Here is a 25,088-nt window from a genome sequence, read left to right as displayed (position 1 = left end):
ATCACACTATGTTGATGACTTTGCTAAAATTTACAGAACAAAGGAAAATAATAGAGGACTATCAAATATTGTGTGGACTTGTACGGCTGGCACACCTGGTGAGAATCATCTTCCAGAACGTTAAGGAGGTTTGTGTATGTCCTGCCAAAAAAGGGCTCTTTAATGGGTGTAGTCAGCTTTTGGTACAATCCTCTATATAAACTGCGGCTGGTTCAATTTCAGAGCAGAAAACTTTTGTCCAGCAGATAACTCCTGAAAACTTCTTTCTGCATCTCAGGACCCTCTATCTCAGCAGAGATGTCGACTGTGGGGAAGGTGAGCTCTCATGTGTTTGAATGAAAATAGCATGAACATTTATAGTAGCTTGGATAGAATATAGCAATGATTGCAAGATCTATGCTGAGTTTATAATGGGCGGAACAAGTGTCTTTTCTTTATATTTACTCATGAATGTATATTTAGTTCCTAAGAATATTGATTACTTATATACATATTATTACTGTAATATATGTAAAAGCCATTACTTTATGGCTTTTACATATATTACAGTTTTCCACAAACAGATCTGCAAGAAAGCACTCAATGAACAATATACAATTCACCCACAGAGACCTAAGGAACAAACGATTTCCATGTTCATTTCCTTAATTCACAAATATCATTAAAAACTCAGTTCTTTCAAAATGCAGTCAAAATGTAGGTCAACGGAGGTCATTTTAAAATGATGTAATAGGCAGTTTTAATGAGAATATGTATCAACTGTTCTATCTGTAACCATGTTATAAAGTAATAAGTTGCATTATTCCAATAGACTTTGCAAATACAACACCTTGGATCTTAAGGCCAGGCTGAAATCGTCAATTCGCAAATAGAAATGTGTAGAATTGCATGGCTCATATTTGTGAACTGCGGTTGTATTGTTGGCATGTTTATTGAAACTTTGAGAAGACCACTCCATATCAGAGTTTTTTTTAATCACACGTTTAATTCCCTTAAGTCCCTGCAGAATAGACTTCTCCTTTGAGAGGACCACCTTTCTAAAAGACCATTTTAACTTTAGCTACAATTTTAGGGGTAATTTTAAAGATGTTTCATTGTATAGAATTCTGTTCTGCTTCTTCACTTTTATTTTTTTGGTGCAGAGAGAAAAACAATGTACCTAAACATTTTACAGACATTGGCAGTCATATCAAACCTATAACCTCCATTAAACAAATAGTTAAGAGGGAGACACCAATTTACACTTCTATAGGGCTTAACATTACCAACTAATTACTTACAAGGGAACATAAAAAACAACATGGGGAGGCTTTATTGCATGTAATTATAGATGTGTATTTCTGATTATATTAGTCAGTAATAACTAGAAGGCATTAGTATTGTATCTATATGTTTTACATGACACCGCACGTACATTGTGATTTATTACTTTGAATGCTAGAATCCACCCACTGAGCAAGTCGTCGCACTAGTAGAGGATAACCTGTATTTACCTCAGTACAGCCAAATGTCTTTATTCCTGCGTACAGTTTGTCATCTTTATTCCATTAATTGATGTTGACATTAAATATACCGTATATTTATAGATCGTCCACTGAAGCCAGAATCACAAACATCTACCCTACAAACACTTTTGGCTTTAGCCATAATAAATTGATTTTTTTTTTTTTGTGGCTACAAGATAATAACGTTGTTTGTAAATCTTAGTATTTCTCTATTTTGCATTTTTTTGCAGAATTTTACCATCTGGAGTTTCAAAACGCATTTTACTCGTTAGCAACATAAGTTTTTTTTTGTGTGTTTTTTTTCCTTTGTTTTTTCTCCGTGGCCAATTTCAGAGCCATTTAATAGAGCATTTCCATTGAAAACCTAATGCTGCGTTTACGCTGAACGATTGTTGTTTAGAAAGTCATTCAAACGAGCCAAACTGAAGGATAATCGTTCAGTTTAAACCTCGCCATGGTGAAGGAGAATCGTGCGGATTGTTGCTTGTCGTTCAGTTTCAGTCGGCATAAAAATCAGCGCCGCTCATGCAGATTAAGCATGGATCGCTGAGTCTACACAGGCTGTCCGAGCGGACGAGCTGGTGATGACATCATCAGCTCGGGGATGACATCATCAGCTCAGGGGAAACTAGAGATTCTCAGCCCATGTAAAAGCAGCATAAGCTCTAGAAGGTTTTATGGTAATCATTATGTGTTAGTCAGGAGCAATAATAATCTCTATTTATGCAGCGCCAACGTATTTCACAGCACTTTACAAATCGGTAGATATTTTCAGATTAGGACTTTAACATTCGCCAAAGATATATGTTTCAGTATAATAGATATTAAAAAGTATTGCTTGATGTACCCAATCAATATAATTTGTTGAATGCAGTTTAAAAGTGCATGCCGTTGACTATGTTATGCATGGGGACATTTTTTGTCAGGTACAAAAGTGCACCCTTTTATGTCCCACAAAAAAAGTACGAAAACGTATTACATTACAGTCAATGTAAAAAATATGGAAACGTATATCTGTATGTTTCCGTATGTGTAACAAATACATTTTTTGTTATCCAATGACTTAAAAGGAAAAAAATCCTTTATTTACAAAACTTTATTAAGAAAAAAAAAGTTTATAGTAAAAACCATTTACGTTTTTAAATGTGGATATGAATGTATAGAATCATATGACTGTTTAACTACGTTTCTAAAAATGTATAGTTATGCATAAAATGTATAACTTGTACACATTTTTTTCACGTACGTTTAACATAAAGTACATGAAAATCCTAATAAGAACAGCCCCTTAGACATGAAAGACTGCGGGAAATGTCAACACACTTAGCAGAAATCTTTTCCACATCTAATGGGAGTATATAAATACACAGCACGCATACAACAGACCTTCAGCAGTGTGAATTCCAGCCTACGATGACTGGCAGGCATGAGTGAGAGAGGCGGGAGGGGCAGGAAAGTTTGTACTTTGTTATGAATATCTTTGGCAGGCACAGTGCTGCTGCTTGAAGTCATTCGAGGATACGCCAGTACATACAACATATCTAGTGGTAATCAGCTTGCATAATGAAAACTAGGTGTGCATAAAGCTGCATATACAGTAGATTGGTCTCCGGGTCTTCGGTTCTACTTTGATAATACTCACCTGATCTTCCTATTACATATGGCAGATTGCAGTGGTGCATAAACAGGCTGCCCTAATGCTATCCGACATCTCAATAATCCCAACCAATCCATACTAAAAGGCCTTTCAAAGGCTTGCTTAATGCCCTGCCCCATTAGTAAAATCCAAGTCTAAGGGCTCCTTACCACAGGATTATGCACAATGCATATTCCGCATGCTTAATGCGCATATTTGTGCTATGAATTAGGTAGATCTGCACACGTATTGGTGCATCTTACTGTGCATTTTATGCACGCATGGCATGATTTTTGCGCACAGGACACTACCACACCCCGATTTAAAACACTATTTAGCCCCTACTGAGGTCCAGATGCATTCTTCTTTTCACAGAATTGCATAGCGTGTTGCCCATTTGAGTGTACATTTGCACACCTCCCGCCATAGACTTCTATGGGCACATGTGGTGCGCAAATGCACACAGAAATAGAACATGCTGTGTTTTCTTTCTGCAAAATCCATGTGCAAAAAAGTGAAGTAGGAGCAAACCAATTGATATCAATGGGTGTTATTCTTTGTGCATTGCACACGCAAATATGTCCATGTGTGTGAAGTCACCCTAAAAGGTTTGTAGTTACACAGTTGTATGGTTAAAAAAAGACATATTATAATCCTACAGTTCTTACTTAAGTCTTTGACTGTAAAATGTGCCCCATAATGTACAGCAGCGGGCACTACACGTTAGTACACAGCTGGTTAGTAGACAGTAGGCTGTGTTATATAGAAAAGCTGCAGAAGGTGTTAATCAGGACGACACACAGTAAATTATTTACAGGCTCGTACCTACAATAAAAGCTCATATAAATGTCACTGACAGATTACTATGCTAACAAATAAAATGTAGATATGAAACTCTTCTCCCTTTAGCAGAGCGCCACCTACATGTTATTTAACATCAAGCTTGATGCAGTGACTCCAATCCTCGAGAGACCATAAAAATAGGGAACTTTTGTCTTTGTTGTAATAAAAATTTGTATTCATAGTGACCTGTATCTTTAATAATAGTTGTTAATGTGTTCCTGCAGCTATTCTTCATTATAGAAATCAAGTTTATTACACATTTTCATGTGTTGCCAAACATTCAGTTTTTCCAGAAAAGGACATAAAAATAAGACATCAGCTCTGCCACATAGGTTAATGCTCAGCTATGAATATACTGCATAATCAATCAATAGTTAGTATTGATATGTTTCTCTCATTTTTTAAACTGTATCTTTATTTATAATGCTTTAAAGTGATCACAATAATTTGATTCTATGCTTTGTTCTAGGTCATAAAATGCAAGGCTGCGGTGACTTATGGTTTTAAAAAGCCGTTTGTTATGGAAGAAATTGAAGTCGCCCCACCCAAGGCTCGGGAAGTTCGGGTCAAGGTAGACTGATTTCTATTTTCCATTTCCATTTGGTTCCAATTCAATGGTTTTATAATAAGACGGAAGACTTTTTATTCACTTTTTACTGAAATGGATGTTGTGCTTTTAAAACATTAGAAGGGAACATATTTAGCAGCTGCAAAAGTAAATAAAACTTTGATGTTTAGAGCTTATTCCTACGTGCGTATATCAGCCGGCTTTTCACGCCCGACTGGTATACGCTGTCCCTTTCTGCAGGGCGAGGAGGCGGGACGGGACGGGAGCTGTGTGCTGAGCTCCTGCCCCCTCTCCACCCCTCGCCACTGTTTACAATGGAAGGGGCGGAACAGGGCAGAGTTAAGTCCCTTCCCGTCCCACCCCCTCCCATTGCAAATAGTGGTGAGGGGCGGAGAGAGGGCAGAGAGGGGGCGGGAGCTCAGCGCACTGCTCCCAGCCCATCCCCCTGCAGAGAGGGACAGCGTATATCGGTCGGGTGTGAAAACCCGGCCGATATACGCGCATCTGAATAGGCCCTTATAAAAAAGAGATAAAACATGTGATCGTAATGTAATATTACCCCTCTATTAATCCCTTCTAAGAGTTCACGATTTAATTTGGAGATGCACTTTTTAAAAGGGAAAAATATGAGGTTGAGAAGATGGCAAATAGAATATTAAATGGGATGGGAGGTTTCTTTTTAATGAGAGGCTGAAAAAGACTGACTTGTTCAATTTGGAAAACAGACGCCTTCGAGATGATCTTAATTATACGTGTAACTATACAATGTACATTAGAGAGACCCATTGAGTAGCGCGTTGAACCTCCTTTGGCCTTTCTAAACCAATTCATCGTGGCATTGGTCCATGAATATCAGAGCATCCAGAGTGTACCAAGAAAACATTTCCCACACTATTAATCTACCTCCACTAGCCTAAACTGTTGACACTTGCAGGATGAGTTTATTAATTCACGCTGCTTGCACCAAAATCTGACCATCCCATCAGCATGCTGCAACAGGAATCTGGATTCATCTGACAATGCTTTTCCACCTCTCAGGGATCCAAATTTTTCACTTTTTTTGTGCCCTGGAGCTTTGCCTCTCTGCTACTCTTAGACCTCAATGACACTGGACTTGCCCATCTGCGCTATGGGAAGACAAGCTGTACATTTGCACATGTTAGCTGACACACCAGTGTTGTATTTGGCTGCCATCACATGTTTGTCAGAACGGTTCTTGGCTTGGTCCTCTGACTGCTTTCATCGATAAGCTGTTTACAGGATCACCTTTCACTTGGTATTTTTCTTGATCAAATTCTCTGTATACTCTTGACTCTGTTGCATGAGAAAACCCAGAAGGTTGGCAGTTTTTCAAACATTGCCTAGGCTAGTCTAGAAAAACGATGACCTTGCCCTATTCAAAGTCACCCAGATCACTCAATTTTCCCATTCCAATGAATTCGCACTGAAACTGATCCACTAATCCACACTTCATTTTATACTTCACTGTGGGGTCACGGGTCATTTTCCTGTAAACGGAAGCTCTAATCATGAAGGGGCTGGTGTCTCTAATAATGGGACCATTCACTATAGGACTACAAATAACTGCCACATGATTTATTCTTCCCAAGGACTTTACAAAAGACCAGGGAGCATTCATTACATGTGGAGAAAAAACAAGTTTTGCATCTTTAAAACTCTAATATCACAGCATGCTACGTCATTAACGTAGAGCGCCTATGCTGCTTGTGTTACCCAACAGTCATTATCTATTAAGGACTACGTAAATAAACAGATCTAGTATGTTAAACATTAGTATGGAGCATGCTGGTTCTGTATATAGGAAAGGCTTCTTTACAGTTAAGGGTTATTTACACTGGGAAATTTCTTCTCAAAATTTGTTTAAATGAATGAAATTGAGCGATAAATGCCCATATAAATGCAAAAAAAGTATTCAGTCACTTCTCGATAGCAGCATAAAAATCATTGCTGGATTGTGGGATTCTCGCTAAGTGTAAATACTTCCCATTCAGCACTTCACATAGAGAGGGAAGCGCTGAGCGAGAAGTTTGCGATGCAGCGGTGAAGTCTGCCTGTCTAAATGCTCTGCAGAGTGCTAATGATCCTATCGGTGACGTCAGCGCTCAGTAAGGGGGGGCTACAGCACACGTACCACTATTCTGGCCATCATAACAATGCAAACCTTGCTAGAACCCTGATGAATCCCAGTATGTCAATAGTGTTAGTCCGTCATTATTTCCATCTGGCCCACTGCCCAGGGCTTCTCTTACGAATAGAAGCCATATGGCAATTGTAAACAAGGTTTCTCTGTAGTGATAATCAGTACCTTTGAATTGTGTCTTTTCTGTGCAGATGTTTCCTTATAAAACTAATGCTTTTTTTCTGTTTGACGTGCTTTTTGTAGAAACACTGCACAGACAGCCGAATTCTTGCAGTGCACAAGCTCACCAGGAAGTCAGTACGCAGAGTTAGAAGGAACTACTGTACATCACTAAAACTTAAAGTGATTGTCTGTATTGTAATATATCAGTACAATCCCTTCTACCTGCAGTAACATAAGAAATAGTCATATACTCACTGCTCCAGCTCCTGCTGCTTCCGGCGATCAATGGCTGAGCTCTGTTATTGGCGGAAGTCCTGAAAACTGGGTGGGACTACAGCTGTAAACAGACCGGGGCGAGTGATGGAGCACCAACTCAGGACACAGCGGGAGAGGTGAATATATGATAAGTTCTAATGTCTCTGCATGCAGAAGGGATTGAACTGAAATATTACAACTCAGACAACTCCTCTAAGTAGTTGATGCGTTCTCTTTGACATATAGCAAAAGTAGTTAAAGCGACCCTCTGGTTTCAAGACAAAATTCTGTCCTAAAGTAGGAGGAGGGGTATAATATTTGCAGCTGCTCTACTTTGCTGCCCCTCCTATCTGCCAGTTTTGGGATGTGTTTTCGGCTGTTAAAGGTGGCTTCAGCAATTTTCTAACTACCTAATGCACACTGTGCACTGCTCTGTGATTGGTCAGCACTGATCACATGCACAGCTCTGGTCAGCCAAAGAGTAGGCATAGTCTAACATTACCAATGTACTCTGTGGATTAGGTCATCTGAAGTTTGCGCCAGCCATCTTGGATGAACAAAAACAGGACAGGGAACCAGTGAATTAGAGGGATGGAAGAGAAGAACAACTGCAATATATCCTCTAACCTCTTTGGTTTTAGGATAGAATTTTGCCAAAAAAGCGGAGGGTTGAGTTAAATTCACAGTTTTTATATTCTTTGTAAATTTATGCAAAAGTTTATTTAGCTTATAATAAAAATTAAAGAGTTTGTTGTTTAGAATTGGTCAAATGTAGCTTCTTTCTCCTAACAACAGCACCACCGCTGTCCGCAGTTGTAGGTTTTATTGCAGATCATCTCCGTGCACTTCAAGAAGGTTGAGTTACAATATCAGATCAGACGGGTGTGGCTTTGTATCTTGAAAAAATAGCCATACTGTATTTTTCTAATCCTGTGCAATCCCTTTAAAGATTTTAACAGAAAGGCTGGAATTAAATACATTTTCCTTGCTGAACAGATTTTAAATAGATACTAAAGACATGATATTATGCTGGAATGCAGTCTAGTTTTTAATGTAGTGTTAAGACTATGTTAGACCATGGTCACACATAGTGGATGGTATCAGAAGTTTAGCGTGGACTCGGCTGAATCTGGAAGCATTTCACCTACAATGCCTGTGAGTGGGGTATTTTATGCCCATTCACAGGCTCTACGAAAATGCTGTCTAGACTAATGAAAGCACCACAGATCCTAAAGTTAACAGTATGTTTATAATTGGCCCAATTTCACGCTTAAAGGGGTTGTCCCGCGAAAGCAAGTGGGTCTATACACTTCTGTATGGCCATATTAATGCACTTTGTAATGTACATTGTGCATTAATTATGAGCCATACAGAAGTTATCAGAAGTTATTCACTTACCTGTTCCGTTGCTGGCGTCCTCGTCTCCATGGTGCCGTCTAATTTTCAGCGTCTAATCGCCAGATTAGACGCGCTTGCGCAGTCCGGGTCTTCTGCTTTTCTCAATGGGGCCGTTCGTGCCGGAGAGCGGCTCCTTTTAGCTCCGCCCCGTCACGTGCCAATTCCAGCCAATCAGGAGGCTGGAATCGGCAATGGACCGCACAGAAGCCCTGCGGTCCATCGAGGGAGAAGATCCCGGCGGCCATCTTCAGCAGGTAAGTAAGAAGTCACCGGAGCGCGGGGATTCAGGTAAGCGCTGTCCGGTTTTCTTTTTTAACCCCTGCATCGGGGTTGTCTCGCGCCGAACGGGGGGGCTGTTGAAAAAAAAAAAACCCGTTTCGGCGCGGGACAACCCCTTTAAGAGCTACAGATTAACTACAATGATGGACTTTGTGTGCATAATTCTCATCAAAGTGCAGCTATATAGCTCTTAGCCTGGTGCCAACTGGGGACTTTTCACGCGGGCGTGAATACAACACATAATGCAGCCAAATCTGCATCTGCGGATTTTAATGCAGAACTGCAGGCAGGTTTTAAGCCATATTGAACTCCACATCACAATCCGCAAGTAGCCTGTAGACTTTGGTGCTGAATTTACTGTGGTTTGCGGCGCATCCCGTGTGAAAGGTCCCTGGCTCTCAGCTTGGTCATACTTTTCAGCATTATACGAGGTGTATTCAAAAGTATCTTTGTTCTTTATTCATAAAAAATATTTGTATTCAGATACAACAATTCTACACTAATCTCGCTCAAAGTAGTCCCCTTGGGTGGCCACAAATTTCTCTCAACGCTTCGGCCACTGTCGGAAGAAGTGCTGAAACGCCTCTTTTGAGATGGCGCGTACCTAGTCTATCGCCTTCTGCATGATGTCTTCTGTGGACTGAAATTTGGTTCCTTTTAGAGGCATTTTCAGCTTTGACTTTGACATTGCTGCGAACCTGCCTTGATTTTTTTGGCCTTGGGGACGTTGAATGACTGCAACTTGGTGTCTGGGTCATACCGATAAACCCAGGACTCATCGCCAGTGATCACTGTGTTGAGGAATTTAGGATCACTGTTCACAGTCTGTAGCATGTCCTGTGCGATCTCCAAACAAAGTTGCTTCTGCTCAATCGTTAGCAGCTTTGGCATGCACTTCGCTGAGATTCTCCTGAAGCCCAAATCCTCAGTCAAAATGGAATAAACTGATCCAATGCTGATGCTCGCCTCATCTGCAAGTTCTCTGATTGTGATTCGATGATCCTGCATCATCAGGGTCCTCACTTGGTCAATGACGATCTCACTTCTGGATGTTGAGGGCCTACAAGAACATGCTTCACTCTCCACTGATCTGCGCCTATCTTTGAGGAAGTTGTACCACTCCTTTAGCCTGAAGAAGAACCCGAGAGGTTCACAAGCTCACTATTACATCATGTATTTTTGTTAACCATTAAAAGGTATCATATCTACAAGATTACATGGTTTCTCTTGCTGGGAACAATCACATTTTACTCCTTTATCTGTGTGGTGCCCATTGCTTCATCCCCGAAAGCCTTTTAAATCTTATGGATCATTTCCACTTGGGAATCACTAAGCTTTACACAAAATGTAATGCAGTAGCGTCATTCAAGTTTTTCTGTCATATAGTCAAAAAAGAAAACCAGACGGTGCTCACTTACACTTCCTCACTCATTGGCTGTCTGCCTACGACTGGCAGCTTCTGCAGGCAGGAAAAAATCCAAGCATGTGCATTAGGGTCGCCTAAATATGTGCACCAAAACACGCCTCCCCAGCTTCATTTGTTTACGCACCAAAAATTAAGGTGGGATACGTTTTGAACACACCTCATATGTATATACATACATACATGCATGTAGAAATCTAGAAATGTTTATTTGTAAATACTATTGTGCACAAATAACATTTGAGATGTTATATATATATATATATATATATATATATATATATATTCTCAAATGTCATTTGTGCACAATAGTATTTACAAATAAAGATTTCTAGTAGATCGGGGCACTTTTCACACTGCCTATGCCACTGGTAGACTGAGAAAAATGTCATGCAACTCAAATTATTTTTTTTACAGGTTTGTGCAAGTGGAATTTGCCACACTGATGACCATGCCCTTTCAGGTGGAATGGCTTCTTTAAATTTTCCCGTTATATTGGGCCACGAAGGAGCTGGAATAGTTGAGAGTGTTGGGGAAGGTGTATTCAAAGTTCAGCCAGGTAATTAAAAACAATTATAGTAAACTCTACATTATAAAGGATTTCTGTAAGGGAGGTTAAACATGAAACAATTTTTGGTAAAACATTACGGCAGTTTTTGAGGTGGTTTTGTGATCTAAAGTCAGAAGTGGATCCAGCAGGAAGGAGAAGTATAAGTCTTTCCTTATATTTCAAATTCTTTATAACCCCCTCCCACCCTGCAGGGTAACAATATGTCGTGGCTCACTAAATCATACTACTACAGTGCCATAATGGTGCCTGTACCATTATTTACAGATGACAGCTGTATTGTACAACTGGCATCCCACATGAAAGGCTGGGATTGCTGACTGGACATCTAAGGGAACTTTCACACACAACGAAATATTCCGCAACAAGTTTATGGAATATACCCTCTTGTGGAATATTCAGCATCAAAATCTGCATTGCTAGCCTGCAGATTTTGATGCAAAATTGGAAATAGCAGAATTCTGCATCAAAATCCACATTCAGACATGCAGGTTTTGGTGTGGAATTCCAGGATGGCATATTCCACAACGTTGTTGCAGAATGCTCCGTCCCGTGTGAAAATAAAGGAGATAGAATAATACCTCCACAGTGCCACCTATTGGAAGGCAGCATTCCTTCAATCCAAAGTTAGAATAGACTCTTTATACAAGCCTTGTAACAATGACTGGGAAATAAAAGCAAAGCCAGACTCCATGTAAAGACAGATGTTTCCGCATATTTGTCCTTCATCAGTGTAAAGTATGAGTCTGACTTTGCTAGTGAGAGGCCTAGAATGGGGGTCGGAAATGCTATCTTTTCTCCTTAGGTCCTATGTAAAAGTACCCTAAAGGGTTAATAGAGGAAGGTAGGGTTGATGGGTTGCCACAGCAACCCGAGGCCTGACAGTGGCCACTAAGCCTGCCACCACTGCAAATATATAAAAATGCAGCTAATGCAATATAGAGGTATTGCACTGTATTATCTGAGCTATCATAAAAGTGTATGTTCAAGTCCCATACAGTAAAAAAAAAAATTTGTACTGAACGACAAAATGTTTTCATATCATTTATACTGCATTGTAAACACTGTAATAAAGGCAGAATTGTCGTGCTTTTCTACCCTGTCCCCCTAAAAAAAACTACCACAAAAACGGCAGTATTTCTAAAAAAAATTGCTCTGTGTGCAGCATCCCATTGGGTGACCCCGGACACAGGGCATATGTTGAGGATCGGGGAGGGTAGGATGCTGACTTGTCACAACAGCACCTACCACGCTCCCTCCCAGAGGGATGCTGGTAGCCTTGGACAGGGCAGCCCTGGGCCTCTTTCAAACACCCCTAGGTGAGTGATACCTAATAAGCGGTAGAACAGGAATAGTAGTTTTCAGGGGTGACACAATCATTCCGATACACACCGTAATGACCTTCGACAGAGAATAAATGAGCCGCAGACAGATATAACGTACCTCAGGTCCCTGGGAATGGTCAGGGCCTGGAACAACTTTACTTAGACAGACTTCAGCAGTACAAGGCAAAGTAGGCAATCTTCCAAGTGCAGGCATGTAGACAGACTTGATTAAGAGTACCTCCACGCAGTGATCCCAGGCATCAGGACGCCCATGTGTGAACAATTGAAGACACGTACCTCCACCCAGCGGTCCCAGACTTCAGAATGCTAGGGCATGAACAATTGAAGAAGAGTACCTCCACCCGGCAGTTCCAGACTTCAGGATGCTCAAGTGTGAACAATTGATAAAAGTACCTCTGCACTGGGCCTTGGGGAAAACTCCATTTACTTCTTTCTCACGCTCTCTCTCCAATTGGGGCACACTCATCTCTCATTCTAGATCAGGCAATCCAGGGAACCTCTCATTCTCTTTCATTCTTTACTACACGTGCATTAAAGGCACCCCCATGTAGCTGGCACTCTTCATTAGGAACGCAGAAGTCATGGACTTTTTTTCCCGCTCTCAGACACTGTTATTTATACTCTCACTCATACCACGTGACTGAACATAAACTAATACATTCACAGGCAATCTGCAGGCTTTGCAAACACTTAACCCATCACATGCTGCAGCTGTGCAATACACATAACAGAAAGACTAGACAGATTTGCACAGTGCACTAACATAAGACATGACATGTATAACATTATGGAGGGGGTCTGAAAAGCATGTACTGGGCCACTACATGTGAAGCTCCCATAATCTGTCTTACTCAACATACAAACTGTAATAATTTATATTCATATAAACCATTTATAATCTCCCTGTATCCCTGCTATTGTTTTAGTGATCTCTGCAGCATATGAGGGGGTTGTGATAGCCGACATTTATTTCCATGATAAAGGGAGATTTTCAACTTAGTAGAACTCATGAGTTAGTATCATTGTTGTTATTATATTACTAATTATCGCCATTGAATCTTTCCTCCTCTTTTTTTTAGGCGATCATGTTGTCCTGCTGTGCAGTCCAATGTGCTGGCAGTGTAAAGCCTGCCTGCATCCAGAAAGCAACTTCTGTGAAAAAAATGAGTATGTTATTTGTTTCCCTTCTATAGTGAATTTCACTTATATTTTGTAGTATTTTACAGATAATGAAATTTATTATAATTTTCTAATATGTTTTTATTACATGATTCTAGATTTTTTCTTCTATTTTCTACATGATGATGAGGTCGGCCATCTTGCCTAAGCATTAAGAGATGCTTTACAGCAGGACTCATGGTCCATAGACTCAATAGAAAGGAACTGACCCATTGACTTCTATGGGAGACTATTGTAGACATGTTCAATGACTTGTTCAGAGCTCATTGTTCGGAAGGGGGAGTAGATTCGCTGTGATCATCACCTATAGTGAATGGTGGATCCTGTGTTACCTATAAACAGGTGTCATGTTTCATTGTAATCCTGCTTATTATGAAAATAAGATGACTCCTGAAAAGTTCTTTCTACAGAACAGGAAGTGTTATGAAACTATTAATAAGCTTAGTGGCCAGTTTGAAAAATGCACCATTGTACAATTTATTTAAATGTCGGTTGTGACATAGAAAAGAAAAACACCAACAATTCTTTAAAAAATGCTTGATTTATACAATGGGTCATTTTCTAAAGACGCATTCCTTTTAAATTGCACATTATCCAATATGTTACTACAGGGATAGTCTTGTGAACTGCTTTTATAGTTAAATCTAGTACATAATTATAAACATTTTTTGTATTTTGTTTGGTGAAGTTTTTGACTTTGAAAATGTCACAATTGGATTTCTTGTAAATACATAAAAAATATAATATATTATCAGTATGTGTTATGGCACTCTGACCCCCGAGCGCCAGGTGGGGTGCCCTGAACTTCCCGCAGCCCACTGTCCCTGCCTACTTTCCTTCGGCCCTGGTGGACAACTGGACGGAGGTCCCTGCGCTGGCTAGGGACCTGGCGACTGACAAGAGAAACTAACTGATGGGGGGAACAGAGTGCCGACAGAGAGGCAGATGGAAAAGACCAACAGAACAAACAAAGCTACAGGCAGGCTGAAGGAAACTGACTGGCAAACTAAGGCTAGCTGCTGACAGACTAGCTAGTAGCAGACAGAACCAGAACAGACTGAGTAAAAGGCACACTACAAAGAGACTGACTAGCAACTAGTACTGACTGACTGAGACAGGCAGAACTGACTAGTGGCTAACAGAACCAATAACTGGCAGTGATCTCAGGTCACTGCCAGCCTTATAAATGAAAGACTCCGCCCTGGGGCGGAGAGTGGGAGGAGCCAGCTCACCCACTACTGCACAAGAGAGATGGAGGAGTGCGGGCGGCGCCCTACGGGCGGACACGCCCACGCCGCCACACACCAGCCGTTCCACGTCGCCGGTAGAGCCCCGACGTCAGGGCTCCAGGACACCAGAGCCGACGCCGGGGTGGCGAGCGCTGACTGCGGGACCCTGCGTTGTCCTGCATGGTAACAGTATGTAAAAGATCTTTTAAATATTTTTTTTGCAGTCCTTATTTTTATGCCATGCTTATATGTAACGAAATGTAGGTTTCATGTGAAGACAACAGGCCCTACTAACTCAGATAAGACATGAAAGAAAGGATGTAAACAGTGAACCCAGAGTAAGCAGATGAGGGAACAGCACTACAAATTCTTTTTTTTTCTTGAAACAGTAGTTTTTTATTGAGTTTTCTACAAATTTTTGTACATAATACAAATACAAATTTCAATGTATGCATATGAAATAATAAAGTTACAATTTGCATTATTTATATTGGAACAATTTCTAAGGAGAGTTGATGTCATCACTGGCCATTCATTTTCCAGTCTCTGCTGATTTAAATGGGTATTCTCATCTGAGACTTTTACAGAATATTCACAGGATGTGCTATAAAAGTTTAATAAATGTGGGTCCTACCTCATCTTCCATCTATCTTGAGTTGGGGCTTCCATCACCTCCAGTCTGCATCCTCCATCTACCTTGAGTTGGGGCCTCCATCACCTCTGTTCTGCATCCTCCATCTATCTTCACTTGGGGCCTCCATCACCTCCAGTCTGCATCCTACATCTATCTAGAGTTGGGGTCTCCATCACCACCGGTCACCCTGAATGCAGTAGCCAGGGGTGGTCGGGAAGATGGAAAGGGCGAAGATATACTGTTTCTTTAACTCTCATAGAAGCCAATAGCGTTTTTTGCAACTCAGAAAGTGCGGAAATAGCATATTTTTTTTACCTTGCCTATTTTCAATGCAAGATAGGCTTCATCATGGTCCTTACATTTCTTGTGAAGAAATGATAGATGGGAGGAGGGAAGTTCCACTGAAAATATACAAAATAAATTGATACAAAATGATTGGTTAGCACTGTTGTCCTATAGTACTCTTGACCTGGATATGAATTCAAATCAAGGGCAACTGTTGCAGGGCATTTGCATTTTCATCTTATGGTTGTGCAGCTTAAATACTACAAAAACACACTGATAGGTTAATTGTCTTCCTATGAAATCAGACCCATTATGTGTGGGGCTGGGACAATGGAAATAGTTTGTGATTCCTATAGGAGACCAAAATTAATGTCAGTGGTGACAATCTCTCTACAGTGCTATGGATTATGTTAGCGCTATATAAGCAACAGGAAATACATACACTTTAACCTTAACTAACTATACAAAATGTTAAAATGTACTAAATGACTATATTTGTTTTTTAGTGTTGGGAAAAATGTGGGACTCATGCTTGACAAAACCACCCGATTTTCCTGTAAGGGGAAAATGATCCACAACTTCATGTCCACAAGCACATTTACCGAATATACTGTTGTGGATGAATTTGCTATTTGTAGAATTGATAAAGCTGCTCCTTTGGATCAAGTCTGCCTGGTTGGCTGTGGCTTTTCCACAGGTTATGGAACAGTTATCAACACTGCAAAAGTAAGTAATCAATAATACTTGGTTGAACATGCTTAAACCAACAGACAACACAAGACGGAAATAATCTGAATTTCCAAATTAGAGAGAAAGTATTGAGATGGAGTTAACTGAGTTTTATACAATTAGTTAAAATGAATTTGTTATTTTTACCTGAAATGCACCACCTGTGTTCTCGGTCAGTGCCTAGTAGTCAAGGAAATTGGGCTGAGCTACGATACACACTCATGTAACCCCTTTATTAAAAGTTCAATTTTTTAGTAAAACAATATTGATCTCTTATGTAAGCTTAAAATTTGCATGATGTTATACATTGGGAAGTTACATAAAATGGAAAATAGTCTTTGCATATCCCCCAAATATTGCATTATTATTACACAACAGAATACATCAAAGTTCTCTATTCTATTAACCATCTGAATCTTTGCTTTTATGTCAGGTGAAGCCAGGAAGCTCATGTGTGGTGTTTGGCCTGGGCGGAATAGGCATGTCAGCTGTGATGGCCTGCAAAGTTTCTGGTGCCAAACAGATTATTGGAGTGGACATCAACTCAACAAAGTTCCCCAAAGCTAAAGAACTGGGATGTACTGAGTGTGTGAATTCAAAAGATCATTCCAAACCTATCCATGAAGTTATTACAGAGATGACCGATGGAGGAGCTGACTATGGGTTTGAATGTATTGGCAATTGTGAAGTGATGGTACGAATTGCTTTCTATTACATTATACCTGTAAAAAAAAAATCTTTAGCACCCAACCAACATTTAACAATTTTACATTCATGACTTAAAGAACTTTGTACAATTTTACCCTTGATAATATTGTTATATCTGCATTTACAATAATGTTCTTAAAGTAGCTGCAATCAATTTGGAATTTCAGGACTTAACCTAGAGGAATCTTAATCTTGATGCTACAACCATAATCCATATGTCCTTTTAGGATATATAGAGACATTGTAGAAGCGGTCGTAGGGGATACAAACATCATAGAAGTGGTCTCCCTCTCAGGATGCCCTCTATAGCTAGAGTGGATAGCTAACAAGCACTGCCAATCACTCTGTTAGACCTGGGCCATTCATCTATTACATTAACAACCATTTAACTGAGTGCCAGCAAAGTAATACTATGTTCCATTTTAGTTGTAGGTCTGTTTGTGATGTAACTATTCCTTTAAATGGACTCCAGGTTAGGATGAAGGATAGGTATAGCAAAGAATGTGAATATCAATAGCAACATTGTCTAATTTTTATCAAATGTTCCCACTACTACAGGAGCTACTGAAGTGACATCATATTAAAGGGGTTTTCTGGGCAAATACTATTGATGACCTATCCTCAGTAAAGGTCATCAATGATTGATTGCCGGGGACCCACTGCTTGGGATCCCCTGCGATCGGCTAATCACCTGGGCCGTTGTTAGTGCAGCAGAGCTGAACGTCCTCATCAAGATCAGAGGCGGAAGCGCCATAGAGGGTTTCAATTCTATTAAAATCAATGGGAGTGAAGCCTTCTATTACACTTTCGCCTCTGATCCCATTGTTTGCAGCTAGAAGTGTAATCGAAGGCTTCAGCTCACATTCATTGCAATGGGAGTGAAGCCCTTTATGATGATTCCACTTCTGACTCTGATGAGGATGTACAGCCTCACTGCATTGACATAGGCTGCTTTCTGTCAATCTGCAATCAGTCTTACATTTTTCTCTCATTTGCCCCACAACTGCAGGCATCATGATTTTAGAGCAGGAGGAGCTGTGAAGATTGATATATAATTGTATGGGGAAAGATTCAGTACAACTTGTGTTTTATTCATTTTTATATCTGCTCATTCTGAGCTGAACAGTCCAATAGGCAGTCCCTATCAGTGATTGACAGCTACCCCTGTATGCACAGTCATACACAGATAGCTATAAGTCCCTGATAGCTCCGCCCATTAGATGCTCAGAATGCACAGGAGTTTCAATGAATAAAACACAAGTTACACTGAATCTTTCCCCATAAAACTATTTATCAATTTGCTCAGCTCCAACTTAATTTGTATAGCCTGCAGGAGAGAAGGGAGAGGGGAGACATGATAAAAACTTTTTAATATGTTGAAAGTATAACTAAAGTTCAAGGGTATTTATTAGAAAGCTAAATACTAGAACAAGAGGGTGCAATCTGAGATTAATTGCTGGGAAAATCAGAAGCAACATCAGAATTTTTTTTTTACTGAAAGAGTAGAAGATGCTTGTGACAATCTTCCATCAGACAAGGTTGGAAATCAACAGTAATGAATTTAAGCTGACTGGTATAAGCAGATATCTATCCTATGGAAATAATATAATGGAAGACTAGATGGACCATGTGGGCTTTTTCTGTTGTTAATTTTCTATATTTCTTTGTGTTGGCCACAGATGTCCCCCCAACAGTGTGTCGGTTGCAGATATCCCCACAATAGTATGTCAACCACATATGTCTACTCTTTTTTTTGCACAGCATTTGGTTTGAAATATTTTTTTTCTTACTTTTTTCCAACTAAAACTGACGTGCATCTTATAGTCTGAAAAATATGGTAAATACTGTAAATTATACAATTCACTATGAACTTGCTAAATCTTATAAATTAGTTTTGTACAACATAAATTGAATTATGTAAGTGCTAAGCTAGTATTGTCCATATCTTATCATACACCTAAAATACTAACTCAATAAAACTATACTATCACACAGGACTACACATCTGTGTGTGCATGCCATTTCCCACAAAAAAGAATATATTATGCCAAATAGTAGTAGCACTTATTTACTTCCAGATACCTGTGAATACCTTCTGGGTATCCAAAGCTCTTAAAGGGGTTGTCCATCCACACTGTTGATGAGCTATCCTCAGGATACATTGTCAATGGTAGATTAGCGTCAGTCTGCCACGCATGATGCCTGGTGATCAACTGCTCTCTGGGCCAGTTCTCTGTTGCACAGAGCTGCTGCGTTGCTGGAACTATGAAGCTCTGATTTCAATGCCATGGTCTGTGTTGGTATTACAAGCAATGCTCTCAGTGAATTCAATGAATTCTATCATTGTACAAGAATCCTACCAAAAGCAAAAAAAAAAAAAAGTATTTTTTGTCCTTAGGCATCCATGATTCAGTCTACGAATTACGCCTATGGATCTGCCAATATTATTGGTGTTCCTCCTTTCAAAGACAGAATAACGATGGATGCAATGTGGCTTCTCACTGGACGCAAGGTACAAGGAGCCTTCTTGGGAGGTGAGTTCTACAAATGTTAAAATCAAACAATACTGTTAATGCTGCTTAAACATAATCATTTTTTTTTATTATTGCTTCAGAAGAGAAAGCTGATCACATTCTGTTTTGCAGATTACAAGGCATCTCAACAGTTCCCTCAAATAATTGATGATGTCCTGGCTGGGAAAATCAACCTTGATGCCCTGGTGAGTTACAGGCTGCCACTGGACCAGGTCAATGAAGGCTTTGACCTCATGAGACATGGAAAAACGTAAGTAGATTTTTAGACATTTTTGGCATTACCCGTATATGAAATTTGTTCACATAAATTTGATGTTTTATAGACAGTAAAATGCAATATTCATGTCAAGCCACATCAGAACTAGGTGATGTTCTCCTTTACTAATGAAGGTATTTGATGTTCCTGTATCCCTTAGCCTAGATCCTGCTAGGTAGGAATCTGTCCCATTTTTCAAATTGTCATGCCTCCTTTGATTTATATCTGCTAAAGAGCACTGTCTAGTGTATACTCAATTCAAATGATGTATTGATCACTTGAATTGTACTCACTTTGAGTTGCAGTATGTATGATCGTTCATTTCTACCCAGCATTCCTTTAGAATCTACAGGTCAGGGTTGAGACAACACATTTTGGTGCCCTACGCAGACATGGAAAACTGTCCTCCTCCCCAACCCTAAAATCATTCCAAAATGTTGGTTATTAGGTCATTGGTAGAGAAGAGTTTAATAGACACATCACTGGTGGTCTATGAGAATGGGTTAATGAGCACATTGCTGACTCAAGTACCTAGTGCCCAGTCTTTAACTCACCTCCTCAGTTTCCAGTCTTATAATCACTGGTCTGTAACTGGATTTGAGTGCAGGAATTCTGCCATATTATATATTGAGTAGAGGAAAGGGAATGAACATCACTCCAAGACAAGATATATCAGACGTGGCACGACCTCCAAGTAGAAATAGTCCATCAGTACCCAACTTTACTTGCTGAAAAAATGAAATATAGTTCAGTTCATATGTTGGATTTTTCTCAAATACTAAGGCAACATTGAAAAAGCTGCAACATGGAAGCTGCTCATTATTTCATATTTTTTTGAACTGTTTTGAATGGTGACACCAGGCTCCATCATTCCAGAAAGAGCTGTGATGATCATCACACAAAATATTTTTTTTAACATATGCCCACTATATACATAGACCATGCCCTAAAATCTTCCAAGCCTACTGCATTCCAATCCCAAGTAGTGCATATTCAGAAAAGAATAAAGACCCCACTTAAGACCCAGAATAAAAGAGTTCCCAAAATAATTATAGCCCCCGAGATAAACCTGGAATGCATCCCAAAATACAGATTCAGACCCCAAAATAAATACAGACTTTAAATCAGACTAATACAGACCCCCAAACCCCTAAATAAATACAGCCTCTGACCAAACCACACAATAAATTCTGACACTGGACCTCTGAATAAATACAGACCCCAGAATAGATGTATTCTTGAGACCAGACTCTAGGACGCAGCCCCATAGTAAAAACAGACTTAGAGAGGTGTAATGTATATGGGTTTATATAGTTACCATTGAAATCAATAATATTTTTATACATAGTGAGCTGTAAGCTTCCTCTATTGGCCTCTGCCATCAGCCATAATGCTAACAACATTGAGTTGGGTAATGAAAAGTAATTTCCTTGATACAACCATATACAGTAAAGATGATGGCCAACACACAGCAGTATATAGCTCTTCGCACAAGAGAGGCACAGGTCTTATAAACATTACTGCATGTAAAGGGGTTGTCCAAGTTATGTAAAGGGCATTCCCAATGCTGTAAAAGAACAAAACAGCTAATACTCGCCTCTCCCTGTTTCCCGCTCGTCCCCTGCCAGTGACTCCTGGCCTTCCTGTTGACATCATCCTAACAGGCTGCAGTTAGCTTGAGCCATTTCCAAGCCAGCTGCTGCAGCCCAGGGGCTAAACAGGGAGTGGGAGAGGTGTTCGCTGCTTTGTTACTTTACACCACTGTGGACCCATTGAGATGCCGTTTACATAAATGGGACAATCCTTTAAAAGTCTCTCAACAAGTGGCAGTGGCAGCTTTGTCTCTCGCACTCTACAGCTGTATCAGCAGTACTTCCCATCATAGTATTTCCCTAACCTCTGCATGGCAGAGACAGGACTTCTCACACAGCCTTCCTGGTCAGATGCCCCTGGAGCACTACAAACACTCCCAATCTCCCTTGCTAAGACACAGACCTCTACACACAAGATTCAGTTTAGCTCAGCAAACACCTTTACCCCAACCCTCTTTATGCTAGACTTAAGAATGTGGTGCATCCATGCCCGATGCGTTCTCATACTGCTTACTAGACCCAGCATAGCTCTTCTTGTGGCAGTTGTTACATTATCAGGACTCTTCTTCCCTGCAACAATGGCAGCTCCAGTTAATGAGAAAAAAGAGTCTATAAAATGGTATTGTTCCCCAAAAGTCTGTTTGGACCTTTTGAGGAAGATGTTATATTAAAGAAGTAACAAGAAAAACATAATGCAAGAAAACACACCTTATAATTAACAAAAAAAACACCCAGGCCAACCAAAATAAATGTCAGACAAATATACAGATTACACTTTTTGGGATTTTATACATGATTTAAGAAACATTTTAGAGTTTTTGTATACTAAAAATTGTAAGGAAAATAAATATTACATGTTGTAAGACAGGCAAAAAAATCACTGATTCCCTCAAAAATAAAAAGGTTAAACGGGGGGTGGGTGGGTGGGTGGGTGGGGGTGGGGGTGGTAAACATTGGTCATTAAATTTCACAATATCTCTGTTAATATCAGATATGAAGTTCTGTTTTTGAAAAGTAGAGCTTCAATGTTTGTGCAATGGGCGTTGCCTATTTGCATGCGCATGTGCGTGTTTTACCATACCTTTTAGACACACAAATCAAGAGCAAAGAAAAAATGCAACCATACTCTTACTCATAGAAATGGGCAATTAAGCTAATTAGTTCAATAGGTGCTATTTTTGTGCGAAAATGTGCAGGAAAAGAGAGCATGCTGCATATTTTTTTTGCGCAAACAAAATGTGCACACGAAATGCGCTTCAAATCAATGGGTCCTATTCACTTTGCATTGTGCATGCAAATTTTGTTTGTGCAAAACACTGCGCAAATACGTTCATGGGACCCAGGCCTTAAGAGAAGTTGACTTACGATCAGCTCATGATCACAACAACTTGGCCACAACACAACTGTACTAACTTATATTAGTTTGCGATGTTGCAGGGCTAGACAGGATAACCTGGCCTTAAAATACACAGCAAACTAAACAGAAAACAACTAAAACTATATATATATATATATATATATATATATATATATATATATATATATATATATATACTAATTTAGAGATCTTAAGGTGCAGTGAAGCTTTTCGAAATAGTATTGCTAATGTGTTTTATATAATGTCAGTATTAATCTAAATTTGTATTTTCATTATCTTACAGTGTCCGTACAGTTCTTTTAATGGGTTGCGAAAAATCAGCAAGTTGCAAGTAACTGAGGAGCACAAATATACTTCCAATATTACTTCAATATTATATATATAAGCAGCCAAACTCATTTTGTTTTAACTTTGGCTTACTTGCTTCTATTGAAGGGTTAGTCTATGTTGCTGCTGTACGGTGATTTTTCTACCTAACGCAATCGGAGATATTTGGCTTTTAAAATGTAACATTTTCTTTCAATATCTTTATTACAGCTAACAATAAAATATTTGACTGGTTTCAAAGGTTTATAGTTGTACTGAATTCTTTATACGGCATCTATTATATTGCTATAATTAGCACAGTTATAACCGTTACTGAAGATCAGTATATTATTATATTATGCATCAAGTCTGCTGTGGGTCTTTTGTTGTTACTCTTGGGTTCTTTGTCACCTACATCAGGGCTGCCTATTGTGTCTTGGAGTTATCTTAGCAGGACGTGCCCTCCTGGGGATGAGTAGAGACAGTCCTGAATGTTCTCTATTTGTAGGCAGTTTGTCTAATCGTGGATTGATGTATATGCAGGTCTTTATTAATGCCTTTATAGCCTTTGACAACCTCATGTGGCTCTATAACACATCTTCTAAAGTCTTCTGAAAGTAGTTTGCCTCAAAGCATGATTCACACTAACCAATCTTTCTTGAGGAGAACAGTTTTGTCAATAACCGGGCTTTGTGTGCCTTTATTTAATGGCAAAATCTCTGTGAAACCAAAACTTATAATCGTGTCTCCTTACTATAAACATCATTAGCCAATTAGCTCCTGAAGAATTTAATATATTTTATTTCTCTGCAATATGGATGTTTTTCAACGTGCTCAATAAAAGACATGATGGGTACAACTGTGTATTATTAGTTTAGTTAGATTATGTGTCTATAATTATGACCTAAATAATGTAACATCCAATGAATTGGAATTTCAAATACCATTATATTGTTGTTATGCTGCTACTGCAGTTGGTAGGGTATGTCCTAAGTATGTCCCTGTTAAGTTGTGCTCTGATGTCATCAGTCCCTCCCTTCTTCCTGTCCCTTGTAGTCTTGTTTACCTCATCTTCTGCTTAGCACTGTCTAAAAAGATAATCTTTTTACCTACAGTAGGTTGTACAGTTGTAAAAAGTTCCACCTGAAACAAACCTCACCTGGAAAATTCATACATGCCTACTTGGCCGAGTTGACACTAACTATGTTTCTTCGTATGAGTGCAGTTTGTTACAGACATACCATGGGATTGTCTTGCAGCCTAGGCACTGAGTTATAATAGATAACAGACACCATTTAATTAGTAATGTATATAGAGATGCAGAAAATTCCAGTGGGTTCACTTCCTTTTTTTGCAACTGTATATACCAATCAGTCATAAAATTCAAACCACTGAGTGATGATGTGACTAACAATGATTATCTCATTACAATGGCACCTGTCAAGGAGTGCTACATGTTAAGGACCTTCCACGCGGGGCAGAATAGGCCGCACGATGCACCATAAGCCATCATAAATTCTGCACCAAAATCCACAAACTACCTGCAGATTTTGATGCCGAATTGAAAATACCTTAAAACTTGACTTCAACTCTGCATCAACAAGATAGATGGATAGGTAGATAGATAGATATGAGATAAATAGATAGATATGAGATAGATAGATAGATAGATAGATAGATAGATAGATAGATAGATAGATAGATAGATAGATAGATAGATAGATATGAGATAGATATGAGATAGATAGATAGATAGATAGATAGATAGATAGATAGATAGATAGATAGATATGAGATAGGCCGCCTGCAGACGAGCGGGTCGGATCCGGCGGCGAAAGTTCTCGCCGCGGGACCTGACCCGAGCGCCTGCAGGGATGAGCGCGTACTCACCTGCGCCCCGCGGCCCCGGCTCTTTCATGTGCAGACTGGAGCCGGAGGCCGGGTGAGTGACGTTTCTGTGCAAGGCTCTGCGAGCCCCGCACAGAAATAGGACGTGCCGCGGTTTGTTTGCTGCGCGGGATTTTGCGCGGCCAAATCGCGGCTGTCTGCATAGGATTGTGTTTGTTAACGCAATCCTATGCAGGCTTTGAGCGGCGGAAATCCCGCGGGAAATC

General features: G+C 39.7%; 1 protein-coding gene across 1 annotated transcript; it reads left to right on the top strand.

Moving 5' to 3' along the window:
* Window positions 1–204: 204 nt before the first annotated feature.
* On the top strand, window positions 205–23,239 carry LOC136572949 (alcohol dehydrogenase 1-like). Its single transcript, XM_066573993.1, has 9 exons — window positions 205–315; window positions 4,454–4,555; window positions 10,648–10,789; window positions 13,224–13,311; window positions 15,978–16,197; window positions 16,634–16,894; window positions 19,307–19,442; window positions 19,554–19,692; window positions 22,952–23,239. Exons 1-9 carry the CDS (start codon window positions 298–300, stop codon window positions 23,001–23,003), a joined length of 1,158 nt encoding a protein of 385 aa, XP_066430090.1. The 5' UTR covers window positions 205–297; the 3' UTR covers window positions 23,004–23,239.
* The last annotated feature ends 1,849 nt before the right edge of the window (window positions 23,240–25,088 follow it).

This window comes from Eleutherodactylus coqui, chromosome 7 (assembly GCF_035609145.1).
Source record: "Eleutherodactylus coqui strain aEleCoq1 chromosome 7, aEleCoq1.hap1, whole genome shotgun sequence".
In the NCBI taxonomy this organism is placed as follows: Eukaryota; Metazoa; Chordata; class Amphibia; order Anura; family Eleutherodactylidae; genus Eleutherodactylus; species Eleutherodactylus coqui.
This window is presented reverse-complemented; position numbering and strand designations above follow the sequence as displayed.